At 43.8% G+C, this 24,019-nt stretch overlaps 1 protein-coding gene across 4 annotated transcripts in view; it reads left to right on the plus strand.

The window, feature by feature from the left end:
• The window catches only part of LOC149974383 (histone acetyltransferase p300-like), a 52,384-nt gene that overhangs the window by 2,194 nt on the left and 26,171 nt on the right, over positions 1 to 24,019 (plus strand). For all 4 annotated transcript variants that reach the window (XM_090212178.1, XM_090212179.1, XM_090212180.1 and 1 more), the window contains exons 2-11: positions 673 to 1,268; positions 2,827 to 3,006; positions 3,179 to 3,479; positions 3,649 to 3,762; positions 4,995 to 5,234; positions 5,833 to 5,938; positions 6,107 to 6,241; positions 17,418 to 17,535; positions 17,734 to 17,821; positions 18,199 to 18,276. In XM_090212178.1, the coding sequence (XP_090068304.1) occupies positions 673 to 1,268; positions 2,827 to 3,006; positions 3,179 to 3,479; positions 3,649 to 3,762; positions 4,995 to 5,234; positions 5,833 to 5,938; positions 6,107 to 6,241; positions 17,418 to 17,535; positions 17,734 to 17,821; positions 18,199 to 18,276 (1,956 nt within the window). The remainder of the gene's footprint in view (positions 1 to 672; positions 1,269 to 2,826; positions 3,007 to 3,178; positions 3,480 to 3,648; positions 3,763 to 4,994; positions 5,235 to 5,832; positions 5,939 to 6,106; positions 6,242 to 17,417; positions 17,536 to 17,733; positions 17,822 to 18,198; positions 18,277 to 24,019) is intronic.

Consider the following 24,019-nt stretch of genomic DNA (forward strand, 5'->3'; position numbering starts at 1 on the left):
GTCCTTTTTTTGTTAGAAAGCATGGAATCCCTGAATATAGCACAACAAAGAAGAAAAGCTATTTATTGACAATTGGTATAATTTTGTGACGCTCTGTCTTACCACTGGGTTGTGTTCAATACTCTGGCACAGCTTTGCAAAATGTTTTGAAATGGACAACTACCCGTTGCCGCTCTGTTTTTCTCAGTTTCAAGACTGTTTTCTCCCATTTGTTACCTACTGAACATGACACTGGAGGTGGACCTGTGTCCAGAGGGTCTCTATGAACCTGGCTCTCTGTGTGGTGTTAACGCAGTGTTGAGGCCCATCTGTCACTCTGTGTGTAAAGCTCTGTCTGCGCCGTGCTAAATCACACTCGCGGTCCGGCACAGATCGTCCGAGGCCAGCCACTGTGTGTGTGGGAGAGCGTCTGTTTGAACGGCCACCTTAATTTCAAAGCATTGGTTCTCCTCATACAAATGTAGTTCTCAGGCTATGCCAATTGGCCACCACATTTGATGCAACCATGTATGACTGTTTGAATACAGTGCACTGGAATTGGTATTGTTATGCCAGAAATGTACCCTGGCACACCTCTATTTCTCTCCCTTTCACTTCTTTCTCTTTTCTCTTGTTCACAATCCCCCTCTTGCTCTCTTTCTACGTACTCATGTTTTCTCCCTCCCTGCACAGATTTCGGCTCATTGTTCGACCTGGAGCACGACCTCCCTGACGAGCTCATCAATTCCTCGGAGTTGGGCCTGGTCAACGGAGGGGACCTCAGCCAGCTGCACACCAGTCTGGGGGGAGGAGGTGGAATGGGCCTGGGCCTGGGAGGGGGGGGTGGCCAGGACGCAGTGGCCAAGCACAAGCAGCTCTCAGAGCTCCTTCGATCAGGCGCTCCACATGCCTCCACACAGCAGGGCCAGGGTGTGGTGGGCAGCCCAGGCGGGGCCAGCATGGGCCACCTGGGGAACATGAAGGTATCCCCTGGGCCCCAGGGCATGGGCCAGCAGCAACACCTCTCACCCCAGCAGCAGGCCAGCATGATGCAGCAGCAGGTGGGGATGGTGGGTGCCATGAACAGGGGCATGATTGGGGCCCAGAAGGGCAACGGACAGCAGCAGCAAGCCATGATGGGGGGGCCGGTGATGAACGGATCCCCCAGGATGAGCTTCTCGAACCAGGGGATGGTGGGGAACAGTAACATGCTGGCTGAGACTCTGCAGCAGCAGGGCGCCGGGGGACAGGCTGGACTCAGAGTACAGCAACCTGGAGCACTGAATAAGGTTTGTATGAACCCTTCAGACAAGAGAGCAGAGATGTTTTTAATTTACATATTCTTTAGTTTAAGGACATTGAGATGGGCATCTTTAAGCCACCCTGACCAAGAAAGCTGCATGTGGGTATTTTTGCCCACACAATGTTAAAATTCAACAGTTGATTCACAAAAACAGGTTAAAAGAGCAGTTGTCATTATTCAAATATGAAGGATGTTTTAATCCAGGTTTAAAAGTGTACAATTCAAATGATTGGAGTTTTAGAGATCTAAAGCTGTGTAGTTAAAGGCAAAGTTAAAGTCAGGGAAGGCAAAGTTAAAGTCAGGGAGGAGGAAGACTAGTAGAGGGCATGGCTGGCATGTGGAGGGAGGAAGGTGGGGAGGGAGAATGTATGCAAAATGATGAAAGCATTCGATTAACCCCTAGCGAGCAACCAGACATTACTGCAAATTGGGAGCCACGTGGAAGCCCTTGGTTAATTAAGCACATCAGTGGTCGTCTTATTCCAACATGTCAACATGAAATGTGGGGCAACCGTGGCATGGCGGATTGATAATTGGTCTGCCTGTTCTGAGCCATCATTAATGATTTAATTGAACCCACCAACGTTACCTGCTGCTAATTGATTAGAAAATAAGTACGTTGTCACTCTTTAGAAGTAGTTGATTTTAATTGGTGTGCAAACGGCGTGGCAGAGAAGTTGATTTGTGGTGCAAGGGAGATGGTTGTTCTTTTAGCTTTAATGGTCTTCACTGGGGCTGCGAATTTCCAGAGACTTGGCGATACGATATTATCATGATACTATGGTGCCGATATGTCTTTTGAATCTCACGATTCTATATGTATTGCGATTCAATGTTCCAACCACTGCTGCAGAGTGTCAAGCGTGAGTCATGAAAACAAGTTTTGATCAGTCATGGAAATAAGTGCCCAAAAACAAATTGGCTCCCTATTTAAAAGATGGAGAACAAACAATGAAGGAAAAATACTGGCTTTTTGGTGCAGGTATAGCAAACTGGCACAAAAATAATATTGCGTTGTCAGAACAATACGATATTCCATAAAATAATATCTCCATATGTAACTCTAGATTTCCGTTTTTCTCCCATTACTATTTTTCACACTGTTAGTGATTAATATCCCCGGGGTTGTGCTCATTTAACAGGACTAGTCTCGGTCTGAAGAAATACAATTCAAGTGATTTGAACACTTACATTTTCTAACACATTGCAAATAAAAACAAAAAATGTATGTCAATTTATTTCACTATTTTTCTCAATCCAGTATGCTTTGTTTAAACCACAAGTGTCATACTCATTCCACAGAGGGCCAAGTGTCTGCGTGTTTTCGATCCTCCATTGTACTTGATTAAGATAATTAATTAGTAAGGAACTATCCACACCTGGTTTTCTAGGGCATAAAAAACTAAAACCTGTGGACACTCGGCCCTCCATGGGATGATTTTGACACCCCTGATTTAAACCATGCCATCTCTAACCCTCCCTCCGGTCTTCCATTTCTGTCTCTCCTTATCTTCTATACATTTCCCTGCCCATCCTCTTCTCAGATGGGTATGACGGGTAACCCAGGCCCCTATGGAGTCCCCTACGGTGAGCAGCAGGCAGGCCAGGGCCTGGGGGGAGCAGGGCTGGGCCCTCCGCTCCAGAACAAAGGCTCCATGCCCAACAGCCTGGCCCAGTTCAGCATGGACAAGAAGAGCCAGCCCATGCAGGGCATGGCTGCCATGGTAAGGAAGTTAGCTAGCTAGTCTCCTACCTATCATTTCAAACTTCTGTCATGGATGCTGCTTTTTTGTGTACCAGTCAACCACACTGACCAGCCCTGAACAAACTATCACAGTTGCAGTAACTTGTATATTTTCAATTATTTGATTTCCTCTTCCTGCCCTCTATCCTCAGGCCACACAGCAGTCTGCCACAGGTGTGGGCGGTGGAGCCGGAGGCACTGCAGGGTTGGTCCCCAACGCCCAGGGAGGCCTGGGGCCCGCCGTGTCTGCAGCAGCTGGGGCGCCCCCTACGGCCGACCCCGAGAAGCGCAAGCTGATCCAGCAGCAGCTGGTACTCCTGCTCCATGCACACAAGTGCCAGCGGCGGGAGCAAGCCAACGGGGAGGTGCGCCAGTGCAACTTGCCACACTGCCGCACCATGAAGAACGTCCTCAACCACATGACCCACTGCCAGGCCGGCAAGTCCTGCCAGGGTGAGCTGATAAGACCCAGAATAGATAGACCTGCAAGATGGTTCCCTGTCACACCTTTACCTAAGATGTGTATGATATTCATCAAGAGCTCTCTGAAGTAATCACCACTATCTTTTTCTCACCCTTTTTCTTTTGCTTGTCTCTGCCCCTTTGTTCTCTCCTTCCTTAGTGGCTCACTGTGCGTCATCCAGACAGATCATCTCTCACTGGAAGAACTGTACGCGGCACGACTGTCCTGTCTGCCTGCCGCTCAAGAATGCCGGGGACAAGAGGAACCAGCAGTGTGAGTGTCTATCTGCCTATCAAGCAATACTTTTTTCACTACCCCGCTCTCCCTCAGTCTGTTAGCTGGCCCGTGTAATAGTAGTACACGTCTAGTCTTAGGTTTAGAGAGCTGTCAAGTCTCAACTCATTCAAGTAATGTCTATGGATGTACAGTGTGTTCAGACCCCTTGACTATTTCCACATATTGTTATGTTACCACCTTATTCTAAAATGGATGAAATAAAACATGTTCCTCTTTAATCTACACACAATACCCCATAATGACAAAGCAAAATGTTTTTGCAAATGTATGAAAAAATAAACAAACCGATACAATATTTACATAAGTATTCAGACCCTTTGCTATGAGACTTGAAATTGTCCACCTGTGGTAAATTCCATTGATTGGACATGATTTGCAAAGGCACATACCTGTCTATATAAGTTTGCACAGTTTACAGTGCATGTTAGAGCAAAAACCAAGCCATGAGGTCGAAGGAATTGTCCGTAGAGCTCCGAGACTGGTGCCGACACAATCCTATCTGGGAAAGAGTACCAGAAGAAGTTTGTAACCACCAAGACTTTTCTTAGAAATGGCTGCATGGCCAAACTGAGCAATCGGGGGAGAAGGGCCTTGGTCAGGGAGGTGACCAACATCCCGATGGTCTCTGACAGCTCCAGAGTTCCTCTGTGGAGATGGGAGAACCTTCCTGAAGGACAAACATCTCTGCAGCACTCCACCAATCAGGCCTTTATTGTAGAGTGGCCAAACGGAAGACACTTCTCAGCGGCAGGGACTGGGAGACTAGTCAGGATCGAGGGAAAGATGAATGGAGCAAAGTACAGAGATCCTTGATGAAAATCTTAGGAGTGCTCAAGACCTCTGATGGGGGCGAATGTTCACCTTCCAACAGGACAACAACCCTAAGCACACAGCCAAGACAACGCAGGAGTGGCATCGGGACAAGTCTCTGAATGTCCTTGAGAGGCCCAGCCAGAGCCCGGACTTGCACCCGATCGAACATCTCTGGAGAGACCTGAAAATAGCTGTGCAGCAACGATCCCCATCCATCTTGACTGAGCTTGTGAGGATCTGCAGAGAAGAATGGGAGAAACTCTCCAAATACAGGTGTGCCAAGCCTGTAGCGTCATACCGAAGACGACTCAAGGCTGTAATTGCTGTCATAGGTGCTTCAACAAAGTACTAATAAAGGGTCTGAACACTTATTATTAATAATCCTGTCTCTACAGCTCTGCTAGGAGGTGCTGGTGTAGGTCTGGGTAGTTCCCTGGGCTCGGTGCCCGGAGGCCAGCCCAGCTCCGCCAATCTCAACCCCCCCAGCCAGATCGACCCCAGCTCAATTGAAAGGGCCTACGCCGCCCTGGGCCTCACTTACCAGGGCACCCAGATCCAGAGCCAGCCCAACCAGGCTTCTCTGCCATCACAGGGTCTGCAGGGCCAGCCGGGCATGAGGCCGCTCAACCCTATGGGTAAGCTGTTAGTTGTCTGAAAGATAATAAGGTCTACTGTGTTTTTTACCCCCATTTCAAAGTCCGTGCCTTTAAACATCTGGCTTTTTTTTCTTTCTTTTTTCTGACTCCATGCCATAGGTTAGCAAGTGGCCGGGTTCTACATGTTTCAATATTCAGGTGTCCTGTCCCCTTTAAAAAGAGAATGCCAGTGTTTTACCTTCGAAAATACAGAGAAAATAGTCCAGTTTTGAGAATTGTGTTATTATTGGTTTAAATAATGTACTACAACAGGAGTGTGCATGGTCCTCTTGGGTTTTGAAGCCGTAACCAGTCTGCCCATAATAGTAAGGTTACACTGTTGCTTTGCCTAACTGAAACCGCCCCCTTTTGTCCACTTTAATGGGAATTACGCACACACGTTTTATTTGTCTGCATTTTGGTGTAGTCGACTTTTTTTCGAGTCACTTGAAAATATAACGTGTGGTGGGAGTAATTTCCATCATTGACTTCTAAGTAATGTTTTAACAACTTTATTCTCATAACCACAAACAAAAGGCCATGTTGAATATTATTTGTGGAAAACCTGTGTGTGTGAATGTTTATTTCACCATGTTAGGTGGTAACCCAATGGGGGTGAATGGAGGAATGGGTGTTTCAGCCCAGAACCAGCAGGCCAGCCTGCTGCAGGATACCATGCTCCACCTCAACATGAACTCCCAGGGGTGAGTAGCAGACCTGCCTTAAAATATAATTATTTGCCCTCTTAAATACTTCTACCTGCACTTGATTGAGCATGCCTGGTGCAATAGAATTGTCCCAGAACTGCAAATCTCATCCACCCATCTGACACTTCAGCCAGGCACAAACTTTGTTCTCTCTGTATGTTCTAGTCTGATGAATGATGCGGGTGGGACGGGTAACATGGGCTCCATGCCCATGGCGACCCCACCCTCTGCAGCGGGTATGAGGAAGAGTTGGCATGAGGACATCACCCAGGACCTGAGGAACCACCTGGTGCACAAACTGTAAGTGGCCGGGAGGGACAATACAGCCTCTGGATGGGACCTAAAAACACCTTGTCTCTGGGGACCCATGCGCCTGTCATCGATGGGGGAAAAAATTGTTCTGCATTTAATAAATTTTGACAACAACCCTCCATAAAGTATTTCATAAACCTTTTTAATTTCCATATGTGCTAGGAAGCTAAGTGTTTGTTTCTTGGGCTTCAGGAATGTGACTGATTTGAAAGTATAAGGCATATCAGTGAACAAATGCCGTGGTCAAGGCTACTAGTGGAGCTTACCCGGGTTTTCAAAAGCGCATAGCAGACCGAGAGCCTAATGCTTCTTAGGTAAATCAAATGTTATAGGTCACACACATATATTTAGCAGATGTTGCGGGTGTTGCGAAATGCTTGTGTTCCTCGCTCCAACAGTGCAGTAGTATCCAACCATTCACAATGCACACAAATCTAAAAGAATGGAATTAAGAGCTATACTATAACGAGCAATGTCGGAGTGGCATTGACTAAAATACAGTAGAAAAGAATACAGTGTATATACAGTTGAAATCTGAAGTTTACATACACCTTAGCCAAATACATTTAAACTCAGTTTTTCATAATTCCTGACATTTAATCCTAGTAAAAAATGCCTTGTCTTAGGTCAGTTAGGATCACCACTTCATTTTAAGAATGTGAAATGTTAGAAAAATAGTAGAGAATTATTTATTTCAGCTTTATTTCTTTCATCACATTCCCAGTGGGTCAGAAGTTTACATACTCAATTAGTATTTGGTAGCATTGCCTTTAAATTGTTTTACTAGGGTCAAATGTTTTGGGTAGCCTTCTACAAGCTTCCCACAATAAGTTGGGTGAATTCTGGTCCATTCCTCCTGACAGCTGGTGTAACTGAGTCAGGTTTGTAGGCCTCCTTGCTCGCACACGCTTTTTCAGTTCTACCCACACATTTTCTATAAGATTGAGGTCAGGGCTTTGTGATGGCCACTCCAATACCTTGACTTTATTGTCCTTAAGCCATTTGGCCACAACTTTGGAAGTATGCTTGGGTCATTGTCCATTTGAAAGACCCATTTGCGACCAAGCTTTAACTTCCTGACTGATGTCTTGATGTTGCTTCAATATATCCACAATTTTTCTCCCTCGTGATGCCATCTATTTTGTGAAGTGCACCAGTCCCTCCTACAACAAAGCACCCCCACAACATGATGCTGCTTCCCCCGTGATTCATGTTTGGGATGGTGTTCTTCAGCTTGCAAGCATAACACCCTTTTTCCTCCAAACATAACGACGGTCATCATGGCCAAACGGTTCTATTTTTGTTTCATCAGACCAGAGGACATTTCTCCAAAAAGTACAATATTTTTCCCCCATGTATAGTTGCAAACCGTAGTCTGGCTTTTTTATGGCGGTTTTGGAGCAATGGCTTCTTCCTTGCTGAACGGCCTTTCAGGTTGTCGATATAGGACTTGTTTTACTGTGGATATAGATACTTTTGTACCTGTTTCCTCCAGCAGCTTCAAAAGGTCCTTTGCTGTTGTTCTGGGATTGATTTGCACTTTTCGCACCAAAGTACGTTCATCTCTAGGAGACAGAATGCGACTCCTTCCTGAGCGGTATGACGGCTGCGTGGTCCCATGGTGTTAATACTTGCGTACTATTGTTTGTACAGATGAACATGGTACCTTTTCAGGCATTTGGTAATTGCTCCCAAGGATGAACCAGACTTGTGGAGGTCTACAAAAAAAAATTTTCCTGGGGTCTTGGCTGATTTCTTCTGATTTTCCCATGATGTCAAGCAAAGAGCCACTGCTTTTGAAAGGTAGGCCTTGAAATACATCCACAGTTGCACCTCCAATTGACTCAGGCTAACTGACATCATTTATCAGAAGCTTCTAAAGCCATGACATCATTTTCTGGAATTTTCCAAGCTGTTTAAAGGCACAGTCAACTTAGTGCATGTAAACTTCTGACCCACTGGAATGGTGATACCGTGAATTATAAGTGAAATAATCTGTCTGTAAACAATTGTTGGAGAAATTACTTGTCATGCACAAAGTAGATGTCCTAACCGACTTGCCAAAACTATAATTTGTTAACAAGAAATTTGTGTAATGGTTGAAAAATGAGTTTTTTAATGACTCCAACCTATTTAAACTTCCGACTTCAACTGTACATATGAAATGCGTAAAGCTTTATGTAAACATTATTTATTTATTTTAATTTTTACCCCTTTTTCTCCCCAATTTCGTGGTATCCAATTGTTGTGGTAGCTACTATCTTGTCTCATCGCTACAACTCCCGTACGGGCTCGGGAGAGACGAAGGTTGAATGTCATGCGTCCTCCGATACACAACCCAACCAGCCGCACTGCTTCTTAACACAGCACGCATCCAACCCGGAAGCCAGCCGCACCAATGTGTCGGAGGCTACACCGTGCACCTGGCAACCTTGGTTAGCGCGCACTGCGCCCGGCCTGCCACAGGAGTCGCTGGTGCGCGATGAGACAAGGACACCCCTACCGACCAAGCCCTCCCTAACCCGGACGACGCTAGGCCAATTGTGCGTCGCCCCACGGACCTCCCGGTTACGACAGAGCCTGGGCGCGAACCCGGGGACTCTGATGGCACAGCTGGCGCTGCAGTACAGCGCCCTTAGCCTCCCGGGTGGCGCAGTGGTTATGTTAACATTATTAAAGGATGATTCTATGTACGTAGGGCAGCAGCCTCTAATGTGCAGAGTTGAGTAACATGTTGGTAGCCAGCTAGGGATGGCTAATTAACAGTCTGATGGCCAGTTGAGAGAGAGAGAGAGAAGCTGTTTTTCAGTCTCTCGGTCCAAGATTTGATGCACCTGTTCTGATCTCGCCTTCTGAATGATGACATATCGAACAGGCCGTGGCTCGGGTGGTTAATGTACTTTTTGGCCTTCCTGTGGCATCAGGTGCTGTAGATGTCCTGGAGGGCAGGTAGTTTGCCCCCGGTGATACGTTGGGCAGACTGTACCACGCACTGGAGAGCCTTGCGGTTACGGGCAGTGCAGTTGCCGTACCAGGCGGTGATACAGGATGCGCTCTATTGTGCATCTGAAAGTTTCTGAGGGTCTTTGGGGCCAAGCCAAATTTCTTCAGCCTCTTGGGGTTGCAGAGGGGCTGTTTCAGAAATTTCAGATTGTCAGTGACATGTTATCCGAGGAACTTGAAGCTTTTCAACTTCTCCACCGCGGTCCTGTGGATAGTGGCGTGCTCCCTCTGTTTCCTGAAGTCCACCATCTGCTCCTTTTGTTGACGTTGAGTGAGGGGTTATTTTCCTCGTCATTGTTGGTAGTCAGGCCTACTACTGTTGTGTCTGCAAAGTTGATGATTGAGGTGGAGGTGTGCATGGTCTTGGGTGAACAGGGAGTACAGGAGGGGGCTGAGCACGCATCCTTGTGGGGCCCCAGTGTTGAGGATCAGCAAAGTGGTGTTTCATACCTTCACCAGCTGGGGGTGACCCATCAGGAAGTCCAGGACGCAGTTGCACAGGGCGGGGTTCAAACCCAAGGCCCAAGCTTAATGATGAGCTATAGTCAATGAACAGCTTTCTTACATAGGTATTCCTCTTGTCCAGATGGGATAGGGCGGTGCGATGGCGATTGCATCGTCTGGATCTATTGGGGCGGTATGCAAATTGTAGTTGGTCTAGGGTGAAGGTGATATAATCCTTAACTAGCCTCTCAAAGCACTTCATGATGACAGAAGTGAGTGCTACAGGGCGATAGTCATTTAGTTCAGTTACCTTTTTGCTTTCTTTGGTAGAGGACATCTTGAAGCAAATGAAGACAGCAGACTGGGATAGGGATGCAGCCTTGCAAGGTTTAACATGCTTAAATGTCTTACTCATCTCGGCCACGGAGAACGAGAGCCCACAGTCCTTGGGAGCGTGCCGCGTCGGTGACTCTGTTATCCTCAAAGCGGACGAAGGTGTTTAGCTTGTCCGGGAGCAAGATGTCGGTGTCCGACGATGCTGGTTTTCCCTTTTTCTAATCATTGATTGTTTGTAGACCCTGCCACATACATCTCTAGGGATGCAACGGTGCACCGTATGTTATCGAACTGTTCGGTACACCTCCTAAGGTTCAATACACACACATGAACTGCGGCTTGTGGATGTTAGGGGGCTCCTGAGGGCTGACCAACTTTACTCCACAGCGACGTCTCAATTTAGTGACCGCAAACCCCCCCCTTAAACAACTAATGGATGATTTGCAATGACATTTCAGTAGGAAACATCCCTGAAGGGGCCCCATGTAGAATGGGGAAACGAAAAACAAATACTCTCTCAGCTCCATGACAATGGCTAGCGAGAGAGGGAAGCCAATTTGAAGAGGCACCGACATCTTTTAAATCCTCTGTGTTGGAACATTTTAGATTCAGCGTTCAATACGATGAAGAGGATAAGAAGACTTTTAACAAAGTACAGTCTGCAAGCATTGCTTTGCCACTGTTGGCTACTCAAGTGTAAACACTTCTAACTTGTCGCCGCCATCACCTGGCCGTATCCCTTGCAGGTGGAGCTGGAGCAAGCAGAGTCCACTCGTTAGCGAAAACACAATGTCGCAACACAACAATGTATTCCATCAACAATTGGTGACAAATTCAGAAAAACAAAGAAATTATGAAAGCAGTGGGGGTATTTGTAGCCAAAGACTTGCAGTCCCAGTCGGTGGTTACTGACTTGGGATTTCGTCACCTGATTTTTAAAAATGTAACCGCGTTACGATGTCCCCTCCCGCACACATTTCAGCAGCATAGTAATTCCCAAACTCTGAAACATCAGAGAAATTGAAAAAGGATGTCTGTCAATTCAATCTAGCTCTCTCCACTGATAGTTGGACCTCCAGAGCAACTCAAAGCTACTTCGCTGTGACGGATCACTATGTTCTGGATTGGGAGATGACGAGCTACAGGTTGTCAATGCTTAGAATAGTTGTTCGTTTTTCTATGCTTGATTTCATACAGTAGAGACAGAAACCAGGCCTAGTCAGTCATGCTGCCATTTTTCAGAATGGAAAGTAGTTTTTTTTTGTCTTGTTTATTATAAAGATACCGAAATGTACCATTACCGTGGCCCACAAACTGATACATAGCGTATGTCCACTTTACCATTGCATCCCTTTGTCTGAGCTGTTGAATTGCGACTCCACTGACTCTGTATTGACATTTTGCCTGTTTGCTGTCAATCCAGGTTTTTTGTTTTGAGTAGGTTTTAATAGTCAGTGGGAGCAACATCGCCTATTCACTTCCTGATGAACTGAGTCACTGTCCGTGTATACGTCAATGTTATTCTGAGGCATCCCGGAACATATCCCAGTCCGTGTAATCAAAAGGATCTTTAACTTCTTATGGCTGCCATCCCGTGAAAAGATCATTGTCATCAACAACCGCTGAATTGCATAATATTACCAAAAATATTTATATTCATGAAATCACAAGTGCAATATAGCGAAACACAGCGTAGACTTTTGTTAATCCACCTGTCGTGTCAGATTTTGAAAATATGCCTTACAGTGAAAGCAATCCAAGCGTTTTAAGTTTATCGATCGCTCGACAAAACATTATGGAACATGGAGTTTTCAAAATAGAAGCCACTTCCTGGTTTGATTTTCCTCAGGGTTTTGCCTGCAATATCAGTTCTGTTCTACTCACAGACAATATTTTGACAGTTTTGGAAACTTTAGAGTTTTCTATCCAATACTAATAATAATATGCATATATTAGCAACTGAGACTGAAGAGCAGGCCATTTAGTTTGGGCAACTGATTGGTCAGACCAGTGTTGAATAGACTTCCTGTTTGAGTTTCTCCCTATAGGAAGGGAGGAGCAAAATGGAGTTGCGATCTGATTTGCCGAACGGAGGACAGGGATGGCCTTATAGCCATTCCAGAAGTGGGAGTAACAGTGGTCAAGCATTTTTGCAGCACGAGTACTACAGGCAATGTGTTGTTTTGGTAGCTTTTTCCAGCTACAACAATATAACAATATTCCTGTCTGCGCAATGTACTGAGAACCCAGCTAGCTGTTTGGAAGTGGACAGTATATCCCAGAGAGAGCCATGATTCAGTTAAACCGAGTATGTTACATTTCCTAATGTCTCTTTGGAAGAGGTCCTCGCCATGAGCTTGTCTACTTTATTATCCAGAGTCTGAACATTAGCAAGTAATATACTCGGAAGTGGTGGATGGTGTAAACTTCTTCTCCGCCAGAAGCATCTTGGAGCAGCCTCGGGAATAACTTCAATTGGGGGGGGTATGAACATAGGCTCCAACTTGGGAAAGTCGTAATGCTGGTGAGGTACCGCCGCTCTGATATCCAGAAGTTATTTCCGGCTGTATGTATTAACCCCAAAAACGTTCTGTGCTAATAATGTAAGAAATAGCCAAACCCCCAAAAAGAATACTGCAGTTGTTTAGAAGCAGAGCTGCCATGACACTTTCTTTTGAGTTTTAATTTACAAATGATCTATACACCGACGTGTCCGTTACCAGGATGGTAAAACGGCTTCACCGCCGTAGCAACATCAGGGGAACTGGGCTGAAGGGTTTGGTGCTTCAAATACAGCAGTTCTGCAACATCTTTAATTGAGCCTCTCATTCGCCTTAATTGCCAGCCTCAACATGTTACAGATAGATGAACTGTATAGGAAACTCTGGGGACATGTTGTCTGGATGCATGCAGATATCATATTTAGCTGACAACTGCTCTTGAGGGGTTGAACAAAACAAGCAGTTTGCGATTTTGTTCATACTGGTGAATCTGCATTTGAGTTGTGGTTGCAATATCAACAGTCCCTTATCTCTGGTATACAGTGCATTCAGAAAGTATTAAGTCCCCTAGACTCTTCACATATTTTGTTACGTTACAGCCTTACTCAAATTGATTAAATAAAAATGTTCCTCATCAATCTACACACAATCCCAGTTTTTTAGAATTGTATGCAAATTTATACCTAAAATGACTTTTTTATTAAGACCCGAAGTGATGAGACTCGAAATTGAGCTCCGGTGCAATCGGGGGAGAAGGGCCTTGGCCAGGGAGGTGACCAAGAACCCGACGATAACTCTGACAGAGCTCCAGAGTTCCTCAGAGATGGGAGAACCTTCCAGAAGGACAACCATCTCTGCAGCACTCCACCAATCAGGCCTTTATGGTAGAGTGGCCAGACGAAGCCACTCCTAAGTAAAAGGCACATGACAGACCGCTTGGAGTTTGCCCTAAGAACTCTGACCATGAGAAACAAGATTCTTTGGTCTGATGAACCCAAGATTGAACTCTTTAGGCTGAATGCCAAGTGCCACGTCTGGAGGAAACTTGGCACCATCCCTACAGTGAAGAATGGTGGTGGTAGCATCATGCTGTGGGAATGTTTTTCAGCAGCAGGGACTGGGAGACTAGTCAGGATTCAGGGAAAGATTAACGGCGCAAAGTACAGAGATCCTTGATGAAAACCTGCTGCGGAGCACTCAGGACCTCAGACTGGGGCGACGGTTCACCTTCCAGCAGGACAACGAAATCCAAGACAACGCAGGAGTGTCTTCGGGACAAGTCTCTGAATGTCCTTGAGGGGTCCAGCCAAAGCCCGGACTTGAACCCCATCGGACATCTTTGGAGAGACCTTAAAATAGCTGTGCTGCATTCAACCTGACAGAGCTTGAGAGGATCTGCAGAAAATAATGTATTTGTGGAGATAATACCAGAGTCTGTAAATGCTGTATAAAGTGCTTCAACCAAGTAGTGAGTGAAATTTGAATACTTATGTAAATGTGATTAGATTTTTTTTATTTTTATATAAATTTGCAAACATTTTTAAAACCCTGTGTTGCTTTGTCATTATGGGCTATTGGGTTGTAGATTAATTAAGGATATTTTTTTTAATCCATTTTAGGATAAGGCTGTAACGAAACGATGTGGAAAAAGTCAAGGGGTCATAGTTTCCGAATTCACTGTATCTTGGCATGCATCATTCAAGACAGAGTGTGCGTTGTGTCAATTGCGCTACACACAATCTCAGGAAAGACTGTCTGGGTTGCCAATAAGCAGTATATAAAACAGTTTGGCAGTGGACCTGGACCTACAGGCTGTGGTGAAAACAGTTCAAAAAAGGACTTCATGAGATCACGGTAGTCTCAAGTTGAATTTAATTTACTTTAAATATTGCAGCCCTTTTGTGTGGGCTATTAGCCAGGCAACCTGCTGAGTTCAATGTAGATTGTGCCTGAATTTATCCTCAAGCAGACTACTTTTTTCCTAATTGATAGGCTATTTGATTTGTATTTTCTTTACAAGGTTTATAAATGGTAGCTAAATATATTATATACAGTTGAAGTTGGAAGTTTACATACTGGGAGTCATTTAACTTGTTTTTCAACCACTCCACAAACTTCTTGTGAACGAACTATAGTTTTGGCAAGTCGGTTAGGACATCTACTTTGCGCATGACACAAGTAATTTTTCCAACAATTGTTTACAGACAGATTATTTCACTTATAATTCACCATGTCACAATTCCAGTGGGTCAGACGTTTACATACACTAAGATGACTGCCTTTAAACAGCTTGGAAAATTCCAGAAAATCATGTCATGGCTTTAGAAGCTTTTGATAAGCTAATTGACATAATTGGAGGTGTGGATGTATTTCAAGGCCTACCTTAACTTGATGCCTCTTTGGCTTGACATCATGGGAAAATCAAATCAGCCAGGACCTCAGAAAAAAATTGCAGACCGTCACAAGTCTGGTTCATCCTTGGAAGCAATTTCCAAACGCCGGACGGTACCATGTTCATCTGTACAAACAATAGTACGCAAGTATTAACACCATGGGACCACTCAGCCGTCATACCGCTCAGGAAGGAGGCGCGCTCTGTCTCCTTGAGACGATAAAGTATGTAGAAAAGATAAAGGAGCTATTTGTTATCTTAGAACTAACAATCACCTAAATAAAAACTAGACTCGGGGAGAACCTAAAAAAAAAATGAATGGCATGGGGACCCCATTGATTTGTATAATATTTGAGTCACTCAGGTGGCTGATGCCATGTAGAAGGACATGGCAAAATGTGAAGAATTGCAGGGAAAAAAGCTTTAAAAACTGCAACATTGTCTCTGCGGCCAAGAGGGCCTATATTTTTTGGGGTCAGACGTTCGTGCCATTGGCCATGCCCAATGCTTTGCCACCACTGTAAGAACATTGGAAAATGTAGTTGCTAGACAAATAGTCAATACACTGAACAAAAATGTAAACGCTACATGTTATGCCTTGGTTCCATCTGGACAAGCGGAATACCTATGTAAGAATTATGTTTATTGACTATAGCTCAACATTCAACACCATAGTACTCTCCAAGCTCATCATTAAGCTCGAGGCCCTGGATCTGAACCCGGCCCTGTGCAATTGGGTCCTGGACTTCCTGACCCCCCCCCCTCCTCTGATCCTCAACACTGGGGCCCCACAAGGGTGCGTGGCTCAGCCCCCTCCTGTACTCCCTGTTCACCCATGACTGCGTGGCCATGTACGCCTCCAACTCAATCATCAAGTTTGCAGACGACTCAACAGTAGTAGGCTTGATTACCATCGATGACGAGACCGCCTACAGAGAGTGGGTGACGGCTCGGAGTGTGGTGCCGGGAAAATTACCTCTCACTCAACTTCAACAAAACAAGGGAGATGATCATGGACTTCAGGAAACAGCTGAGGGAACACACCCCCCCCGTCCCCTCCCCCGTCCACGTACACGTCGAAGGGACAGCAGTGGAGAAGGAGGAAGGCTTTAAGTTCCTAGGCGTACACATTTGACAAACTGAAATGGTCCACCCACACAGACAGTGTGGTGAAGAAGGTGCAACGGAGCCTCTTCAACCTCAGGAGGCTAAAGGAATTTGGCTTGTCACCTTAAACCCTCAAACTTTTACAGATGCACAATTGAAAGCGTCCCGTCTGGCTGTATCACTGCCTGGTATGGCAACTGCACCGCCCTCAACCTCAGGGCTCTCCAGAGGGTGGTGCGGTCTGCCCAACTCATCAACAGAGGCAAACTACCTACCCTCCAGGACACCTACAGCACCCGATGTCACAGGAAGGCCAAAAAGAGAATTAAGGACAACTACCACCCGGGCCACTACATGTTCACCCTGCTATCATCCAGAAGGCGAGGTCAGTACAGGTGCATCAAAGCTGGTACAGAGAGACCTCTATCTCAAGGCCACCAGACTGTTAAACAGGCGTCACTAGCACATTAGAGGCTGCTGCCTATTGGCATAGACTAGAAATCACTGGCCATTTTAAGGAATGGAACATTAGTCTTTTGAGTAATGCCAGATATGTAAACATTATTAATCTCGTACTGTTTTTCTATACTATTCTACTGTATCATAGTGTGTTCCACTCTGACATCGCTCGTCCATGTGTGTATATAGTCTTAATTCATTCCATCTTAGATGTGTGTTTTTAGGTATATGTTGAGTATTTTGTTAGATATTACTGCACCGTCAAAGCTAGAAGCACAGGAATTTCAGTACACCCGCAATAACATCTGCTAATCATCTGAATGTGACCAATAAAATTGTGTTTGTTTCATGAGCTGAAATTGAAGATCCCACACTCACAAAGCATATTCTTTTGTGCTAAAATTAGTTTACATCTCTGTTAGTGAGAATTTCTCCTTTGCCGAGATTATCTAGCCACTTGACAGGTGTGGCATATCAAGAAGCTGATTTAAACAGCACAATCATTACACAGGTGCACCTAGTGCTGGGGACCAAAGGCCACTATAAAATGTACCGTTTTGTCACAACACAATTCCACAGATGTCTCAAGTTTTGAGGGAGTGTGGCAATTGGCATGAACAGGCCACAAGTTTCACAGTAAACTCACATCCTCTGATCCATGCAGCGTACAACTATAGAAAACAGACTGACAAACACTCATCACGTTCACCACTGTCAACCAGCTCAGACACAGCAAGCTGTGATTCAGTCCACTTACAACACACTTCACTGCTCTATCTCCCCTAACATTCCTCTAAAAGGATTATCTCAGTGGAACAAAATAAAAGTTAAAACGGGTTTGTTTTAACTGAAATTTGCTTTACATTGTACTCTCGTTCATATATCCACCCCCAGTTTCCATAATGTCTGTTTCTCTGTGTAGGGTGCAAGCCATCTTCCCGACCCCGGACCCCGCTGCTCTGAAAGACCGGCGGATGGAGAACCTGGTGGCGTACGCTAGGAAGGTGGAGGGGGACATGTATGAGTCAGCCAACAGCAGGGTAAGCTGCTACACTGAGTAAAGATGCTCTTTTACTGAATTTCTGAGTGTGGGACCAACTTCAGACCTTACTGCCTGGAATAAAAATAAACTACTGTATTGTTTTGTCTATTCCTATGTTCTAATTTCCCCCCTCTCCTTTACACAATTACCTCACTGTCTCCTTCACGCTTTCTTAATTTCTGATTCCTCTTCCCAGGCGGAGTACTACCACCTGTTGGCTGAGAAGATCTATAAGATCCAAAAGGAATTGGAGGAGAAGAGGCGAACGCGGCTCCAAAAGCAGGGTATGTTGATGTCTACATCAGGGCACACATGTAATTTTACAGAACAGTTTTGGGACATAAAAATACTAAATCGCCAAGAATTCAGCAAAATTAGATTAATTCAGGAAATCTGTTTGAAGTATTTCTACAAATAAAGAGGTGATTGTGTCTCAATGTAATCAAGGTATGATGTTATTTTCAAATACGTTTTAGTTTTGGACTTGTGGTCATTTTGCTGGGTACAAATTTGTATAATTATGTTCTGGCCACCTGACCATCTGCTCGGACAAAACTCGTCCCATTGCTGAGTCTAGTTGCCTACCCCTGCTTTATAGTGCGATAACAGCAAGACATCCTCTCTTCCTTATCTCCATATTCTCACCTCTGCACTCCTACAGATGGTCCCCTCCCTGACCCCTCTCTGGTGCGGCCCGGTGGACCCAACCAGATGGTGACTAGGATGCAGAATCCGGCAGGTGAGTCCATGGGGCCAGGAGAGGGTGGTTGCCACACAGAGACACAACATTACTGGGCTGGTTTGTGTTTTAAGCTGGCACTGTATGGTTGCTGTCTTGCGAGCTCCGAAACAACTGCTATTTTGTGATTCCTTTTGGTGTTTATCTTCTTTACGGAATGTATCCGCTATCAGTTCTTATGATCGACAAGAACTTTTGGACATCAGATCATCAGTTTCTAACTTCAATTCTGACATCGACTCCTCTGCTTTGGGTTCTTTGTGTACCTCCAACCCAGTCTTCAGGCTACCCAAGAGGAAATGTGGGTTAAAAAGAGGCAGGAGAGCAGCGTCCTGGTGAGACTAATGCTAAGGGAAAACCAGCCACCACTTCCCTCCATTCTGTTGAAGTCTGTTTTCTGAAACATGGGTTTCAGACAAGATTCCCCCGTGGCTTTCCAACTTGATGGATTATCCATTCCCCGAGTGAACAGGACATTGGGATTAAAGGAAATCCAGAGGAGGGGTATGTCTCTTCATCAACAACAAATGGTGTGCAGAATCTAGCGCAGTGCAAGTCTCAACCTATTGTTCACCCGTCTTGGAATACCTCATGGTCAAATGTTGACCCTTCTACCATCCGAGAGTTTTCATCTGTTATCGTGACTGCTGTATATGGGTATTTCTATAAATAAAGGGGCCAATGTGTGACATCGGTATCTAAATTTCAAAATGGTTTGATATACAGTACCAGTCAAGTTTGGCCACCTACTCATTCAGGAGTTTTTATTTTTACTATTTACTACATTGTAGAATAATAGTGAAGACATCAAAACTATGAAATAACACAATCATGTAACCAAAAATGTGTTAGACAAAAATATATTTGAGATTCTTCAAAGTAGCCACCCTTTGCCTTGACAGCTTTGCACACTCTTGGTGTTCTCTCAACTGGCTTCATGAAGTAGTCACCTGGAATGCATTTCAATTAACAGGTGTGCCTTAACTTCTTACGGCTAGGGTTTCCGTTTTCCGTGACAACATTCCACTGAAAAGGCAGAGCGTGAAATTCAAAAATATTTTTTACAAATGTAACTTCCATACATTCACAAGTGCAATACACCAAATTAAAGCTTTACTTCTTGTTAATCTACCCATCATAACCGATTTCAAAAAAGGCTTTACAGCTAAAGCACACCATATGATTATGTTAGGTCAGAGCCTAGTCACAAACACATCCAGCCAAAGAGAGGAGTCACAAAAAGCAGAAATAGAGAGAATGAATCACTAACCTTTGATTATCATCAGATGGCACTCATAGGACTTCATGTTAACCAATACATGTTTGTTTTGTTCGATAAAGTTCATATTTATATCCAAAAATCTGTTTATATTGGTGCTTTATGGTCAGTAATGTTGTGCCTCGAAAACATCTGGCAAATTTTCATAGCTACATGAATTTACGGAAATGGCAAACATTGCTAAAAGATACAAGTAATATGCACATAATTATAGATATACTTCTCAATGCAACCGCTGTGTCAGATTTTAAAAAAGGAACGAAAGAAAACGGAAACCATGCAATAATCTGAGTTCGGCGCTCAGACACAAAAACAAGCCATGTTGTGGAGTCAACAAAAGTCAGAAATAGCGTTATAAATATTCACTTACCTTTGATCTTCATCGGAATGCACTCCCAGGAATCCCAGTTCCACAATAAATGTTTGTTTTGTTCGATAAAGTCCATCATTTATGTCCAAATACCTCCTTTTGTTAGCGCGTTTAGTAAACAAATCCAAACTCACGAGGCGCGGTCAAGTCCAGGCGAAAGTTCAGATGAAAAGTTCAAAAGTTATATTACAGTTCATAGAAACATGTCAAAAGATGTATAGAATCAATCTTTAGGGTAATTTTATCATAAATCTTCAATGTTCCAACCGGAGAATTCCTTTGTCTTTAGAATTGCAATGGAACGGAGGTCGCTCTCACGGGTACGCGCGTGATCAGCTCATGCCACTCTGGCAGACCTCTGGTTGAATCAGCTCTCATTCGCCCCCACTTCACTGTAGAAGCCTCAAACAATGTTCTAAAGACTGTTGACATCTAGTGGAAGCCTTAGGGAGTGCAATATGACCCCATAGACACTGTATATTCGATAGGCAATGAGTTAAAACCTACAAACCTCAGATTTCCCACTTCCTGGTTGGATTTTTTTCTCAGGTTTTCACTTGCCATACGAGTTCTGTTATACTCAGACATCATTCAAACAGTTTTTTTCTATCCAATACTACTAATAATATGCATATATTAGCTTCTGGGCCTGAGTTGCAGGAAGTTTACTCTGGGCACGCTTTTCATCCGAATGTGAAAATGCTGCCCCCTATTCCAAACAGATTAAAAGTTAATTTGTGGAATTTCTTTCCTCAACTTCTTATGGTATAGGGGACGGTTGCGTCCCACCTGGGAAAAAAACAGGGAAAATGCAGCGTGGCAAATTCCCAAAATTATATAAAAATCTAAACTTTCATTAAATCACACATGTAAGATACTCAGTTAAAGCTACACTCGTTGTGAATCCAGCCAACATGTCAGATTTTAAAAAGGCTTTTCGGCGAAAGCATAAGAAGCTATTATCTGATGACAGCACAATGTCAACAAAGAGTAGCATATTTCAACCCTGCAGGCGCTACACAAAACACTGAAATAAAATATAACAACATGTATTACCTTTGACAGGCTTCTTTTGTTGGCACTCCAATATGTCGCATCAACATCACAATTAGTCCTTTTGTTCGATTAATTCCGTCCATATATATCCAAATGTCCATTTATTTGACGCGTTTGATCCAGAAAAAAACAGCTTCCAAAAAACGCAACGTCTCTACAAAATATTTCAAAAGTTGCCTATAAACTTCGCCAAAATATTTCAAGCTACTTTTGTAATACAACTTTAGGTATTTTTAAACGTTAATAATCGATCAAATTGTAGATACCGCAATCTGTTTTCAATACAGGAAGTAAACAAACCATGCTCCTTTTTACGTCTTGCGCAACTCTCAATAGTGTAACGTTGTTCGTGGATGTGCTTCTTCATTGCACAAATGAATAACCTCAACCAAATTCCAAAGACTGGTGACATCAAATGGAAGCGGTAGGAACTGAAAACAGGTTTCTAAGAAATATCCCATGGCAATGACAACTCAGGAAACAGAAGGAGGCAAAAAAAATAAAAACATTCTGAACAGGTTTTGGGTTTTGCCTGCTACATAAGTTCTGTTACTCACAGACATGATTCAAACAGTTTTAGAAACTTCAGAGTGTTTTCTATCCAAATCTATGAATAATATGCATATCTTATATTCCTGGCATGAGTAGCAGGAAATGGAAATTGGGCACGCTATTTATCCTAAAGTGAAAATGCTGCCATCCATTACTTTAACAGATTAATGCATTTGAGCCAATCGGATGTGTAGTGACAAGGTAGGGGTGGTATACAGAAGATCGCCCTGTTTGGTAAAAGACCAAGTCCATACTATGGCAAGAACAGCTCAAATAAGCAAAGAGAAACGACAGTCCATTACTTTAGGACATGAGACATTTCAAGAACTTTGAAAAAGTATAAGTGCAGTGGCAAAAACCATCAAGCGCTATGATGACACTTGCTCTCATGAGGACCGCCACAGAAAAGATGACCCAGGGCTCCCGAGTGGCGCAGTGGTCTAAGGCACTGCATCTCAGTGCAAGAGGTGTCACTACAGTCCCTGTTCAGAATCCAGGCTGTATCCCTTCCGGCCGTGATTGGCAGTTCCATAGGGTGGCGCACAATTGTCCCTGCGTCGTCTGGGGTAGGCCGTCATTGTCAATAAGAATTTGTTTTTAACTGACTTGCTTAGTTAAAGGTTTAAGTAAAAAAAGTTCTGTTGCAGAGTCATTAGTTACCAGCATTAGAAAATGCAGCCCAAAATAAATGCTTCAGAGTTCAAGTAACAGACACATCTCAATATCAACTGTTCAGAGAGACTGCGTGAATCAGGCCTTCATGGTCGAATTGCTGCAAAGATACCGCTAACGTCCCACCTGTAACGTCCCACCTGACCAACATCCAGTGAAAGTGCAGGGCGCCAAATTCAAACAAATTTCATAATTAAAATTCCTCAAACATGCATGTATTATACACCATTTTAAAGAAACTTGTTAATCCCACCACATTGTCCGATTTTCAAAAAGGCTTTACGACAAAAGCATACCATGCGATTATGTTAGGTCAGTACATAGTCACAAAAAAACACAGCCATTTTTCCAGCCAAAGAGAGGAGTCACAAAAACCAGAAATGGAGAGAAAATGAATCACTAACCTTTGATCTTCATCAGATGGCACTCATAGGACTTCATGTTACACAATACATCATTGTTTGTTCGATAAAGTGAATATTTATATCCAAACATCTTACTTTGGCGTGTTATGTTTTGCCTCCAAAACATCCGGTGAAAGTGCAGAGAGCCACTTCAATTTACAGAAATACTCACCATAAATGTTGATGAAAATACAACTGTTATGCATGGAATTAAAGATATACTTCTCCGTAATGCAACCGCTGTGTCAGATTTCAAAAAAATCTTTACAGAAAAAGCACACCATGGAATAATCTGAGTACAGTGCTCAGAGACCAAAACAAGCAATACAGATACCCGCCATGTTATGGAGTCAACAAAAGTCAGAAATATCATTATAAATATTCACTTACCTTTGATCTTCATCAGAATGCACTCCCAGGAATCCCAATTCCACAATAAATGATAGTTTTGTTCGATTAAATTCCTAAATTTATGTCCAAATATCTCCTTTTTGTTCGCATTAAGTACAGTAGTCCAAATGCGCAGGCACTAGGTCCAGACAAAGTCAAAAAAGTTATATTTCAGTTTGTAGAAACATGTCAAACGATGTACATAATCAATCTTCAGGATGTTTTTATCATAAATCTTCAATAATGTTTCAACAGGAGAATTCCTTTGTCTTTAGGAACAGAGCTAACGCTAACGGACTGAGCACATGGCCTTCTGGCAGACCCATGACTCAATCAGCTCTCATTCTCCCCCACTTAACAGTAGAAGCCTGAAACAAGGTTCTAAAGACTGTTGACATCTAGTGGAAGCCTTAGGAAGTGCAATATGACCCCACAGACACTATAAATTGGATAGGCTAAGACTCAAACCTACAAACCTCAGATTTCCCACTTCCTGGTTGGATTTTTTTTCTCCGGTTTTCACCTGCCATATGAGTTCTGTTTTACTCAGACCTCATTCAAACATTTTTAGAAACTTCAGAGTGTTTTCTATCCAATACTACTAATAATATGCATATATTAGCTTCTGGGCCTGAGTAGCAGGAAGTTTACTCTGGGCACGCTTTTCATCCGAATGTGAAAATCCTACCCCAAAGAAGTTAAAGGACACCAATAAGAAGAAGAGACTTGCTTGGGCCAAGAAACATGAGCAATGTACATGGTGGAAACTGGTGGAAATCTGTCCTTTGGTCAGATGAGTCCAAATGAGAGATTTTTGGTTCTAACCTGCGTGTCTGATACGCAGAGTAGGTGAACAGATCTCCGCATGTGTGGTTCCCACCGTGAAGCATGGAGGAGGTGGTTTGATGGTGTGGGGGTGCTTTGCTGGAGACACTGTCTGTTATTTATTTAGAATTCAATGCACACTTAACCAGCATGGCTACCACAGCATTCTGCAGTGATACGCCATCCCATCTGGTT

The sequence above is a fragment of the Oncorhynchus mykiss genome, chromosome 20 (genome assembly GCF_057628025.1).
Source record: "Oncorhynchus mykiss isolate SJ-2025 chromosome 20, ASM5762802v1, whole genome shotgun sequence".
NCBI lineage: Eukaryota > Metazoa > Chordata > Actinopteri > Salmoniformes > Salmonidae > Oncorhynchus > Oncorhynchus mykiss.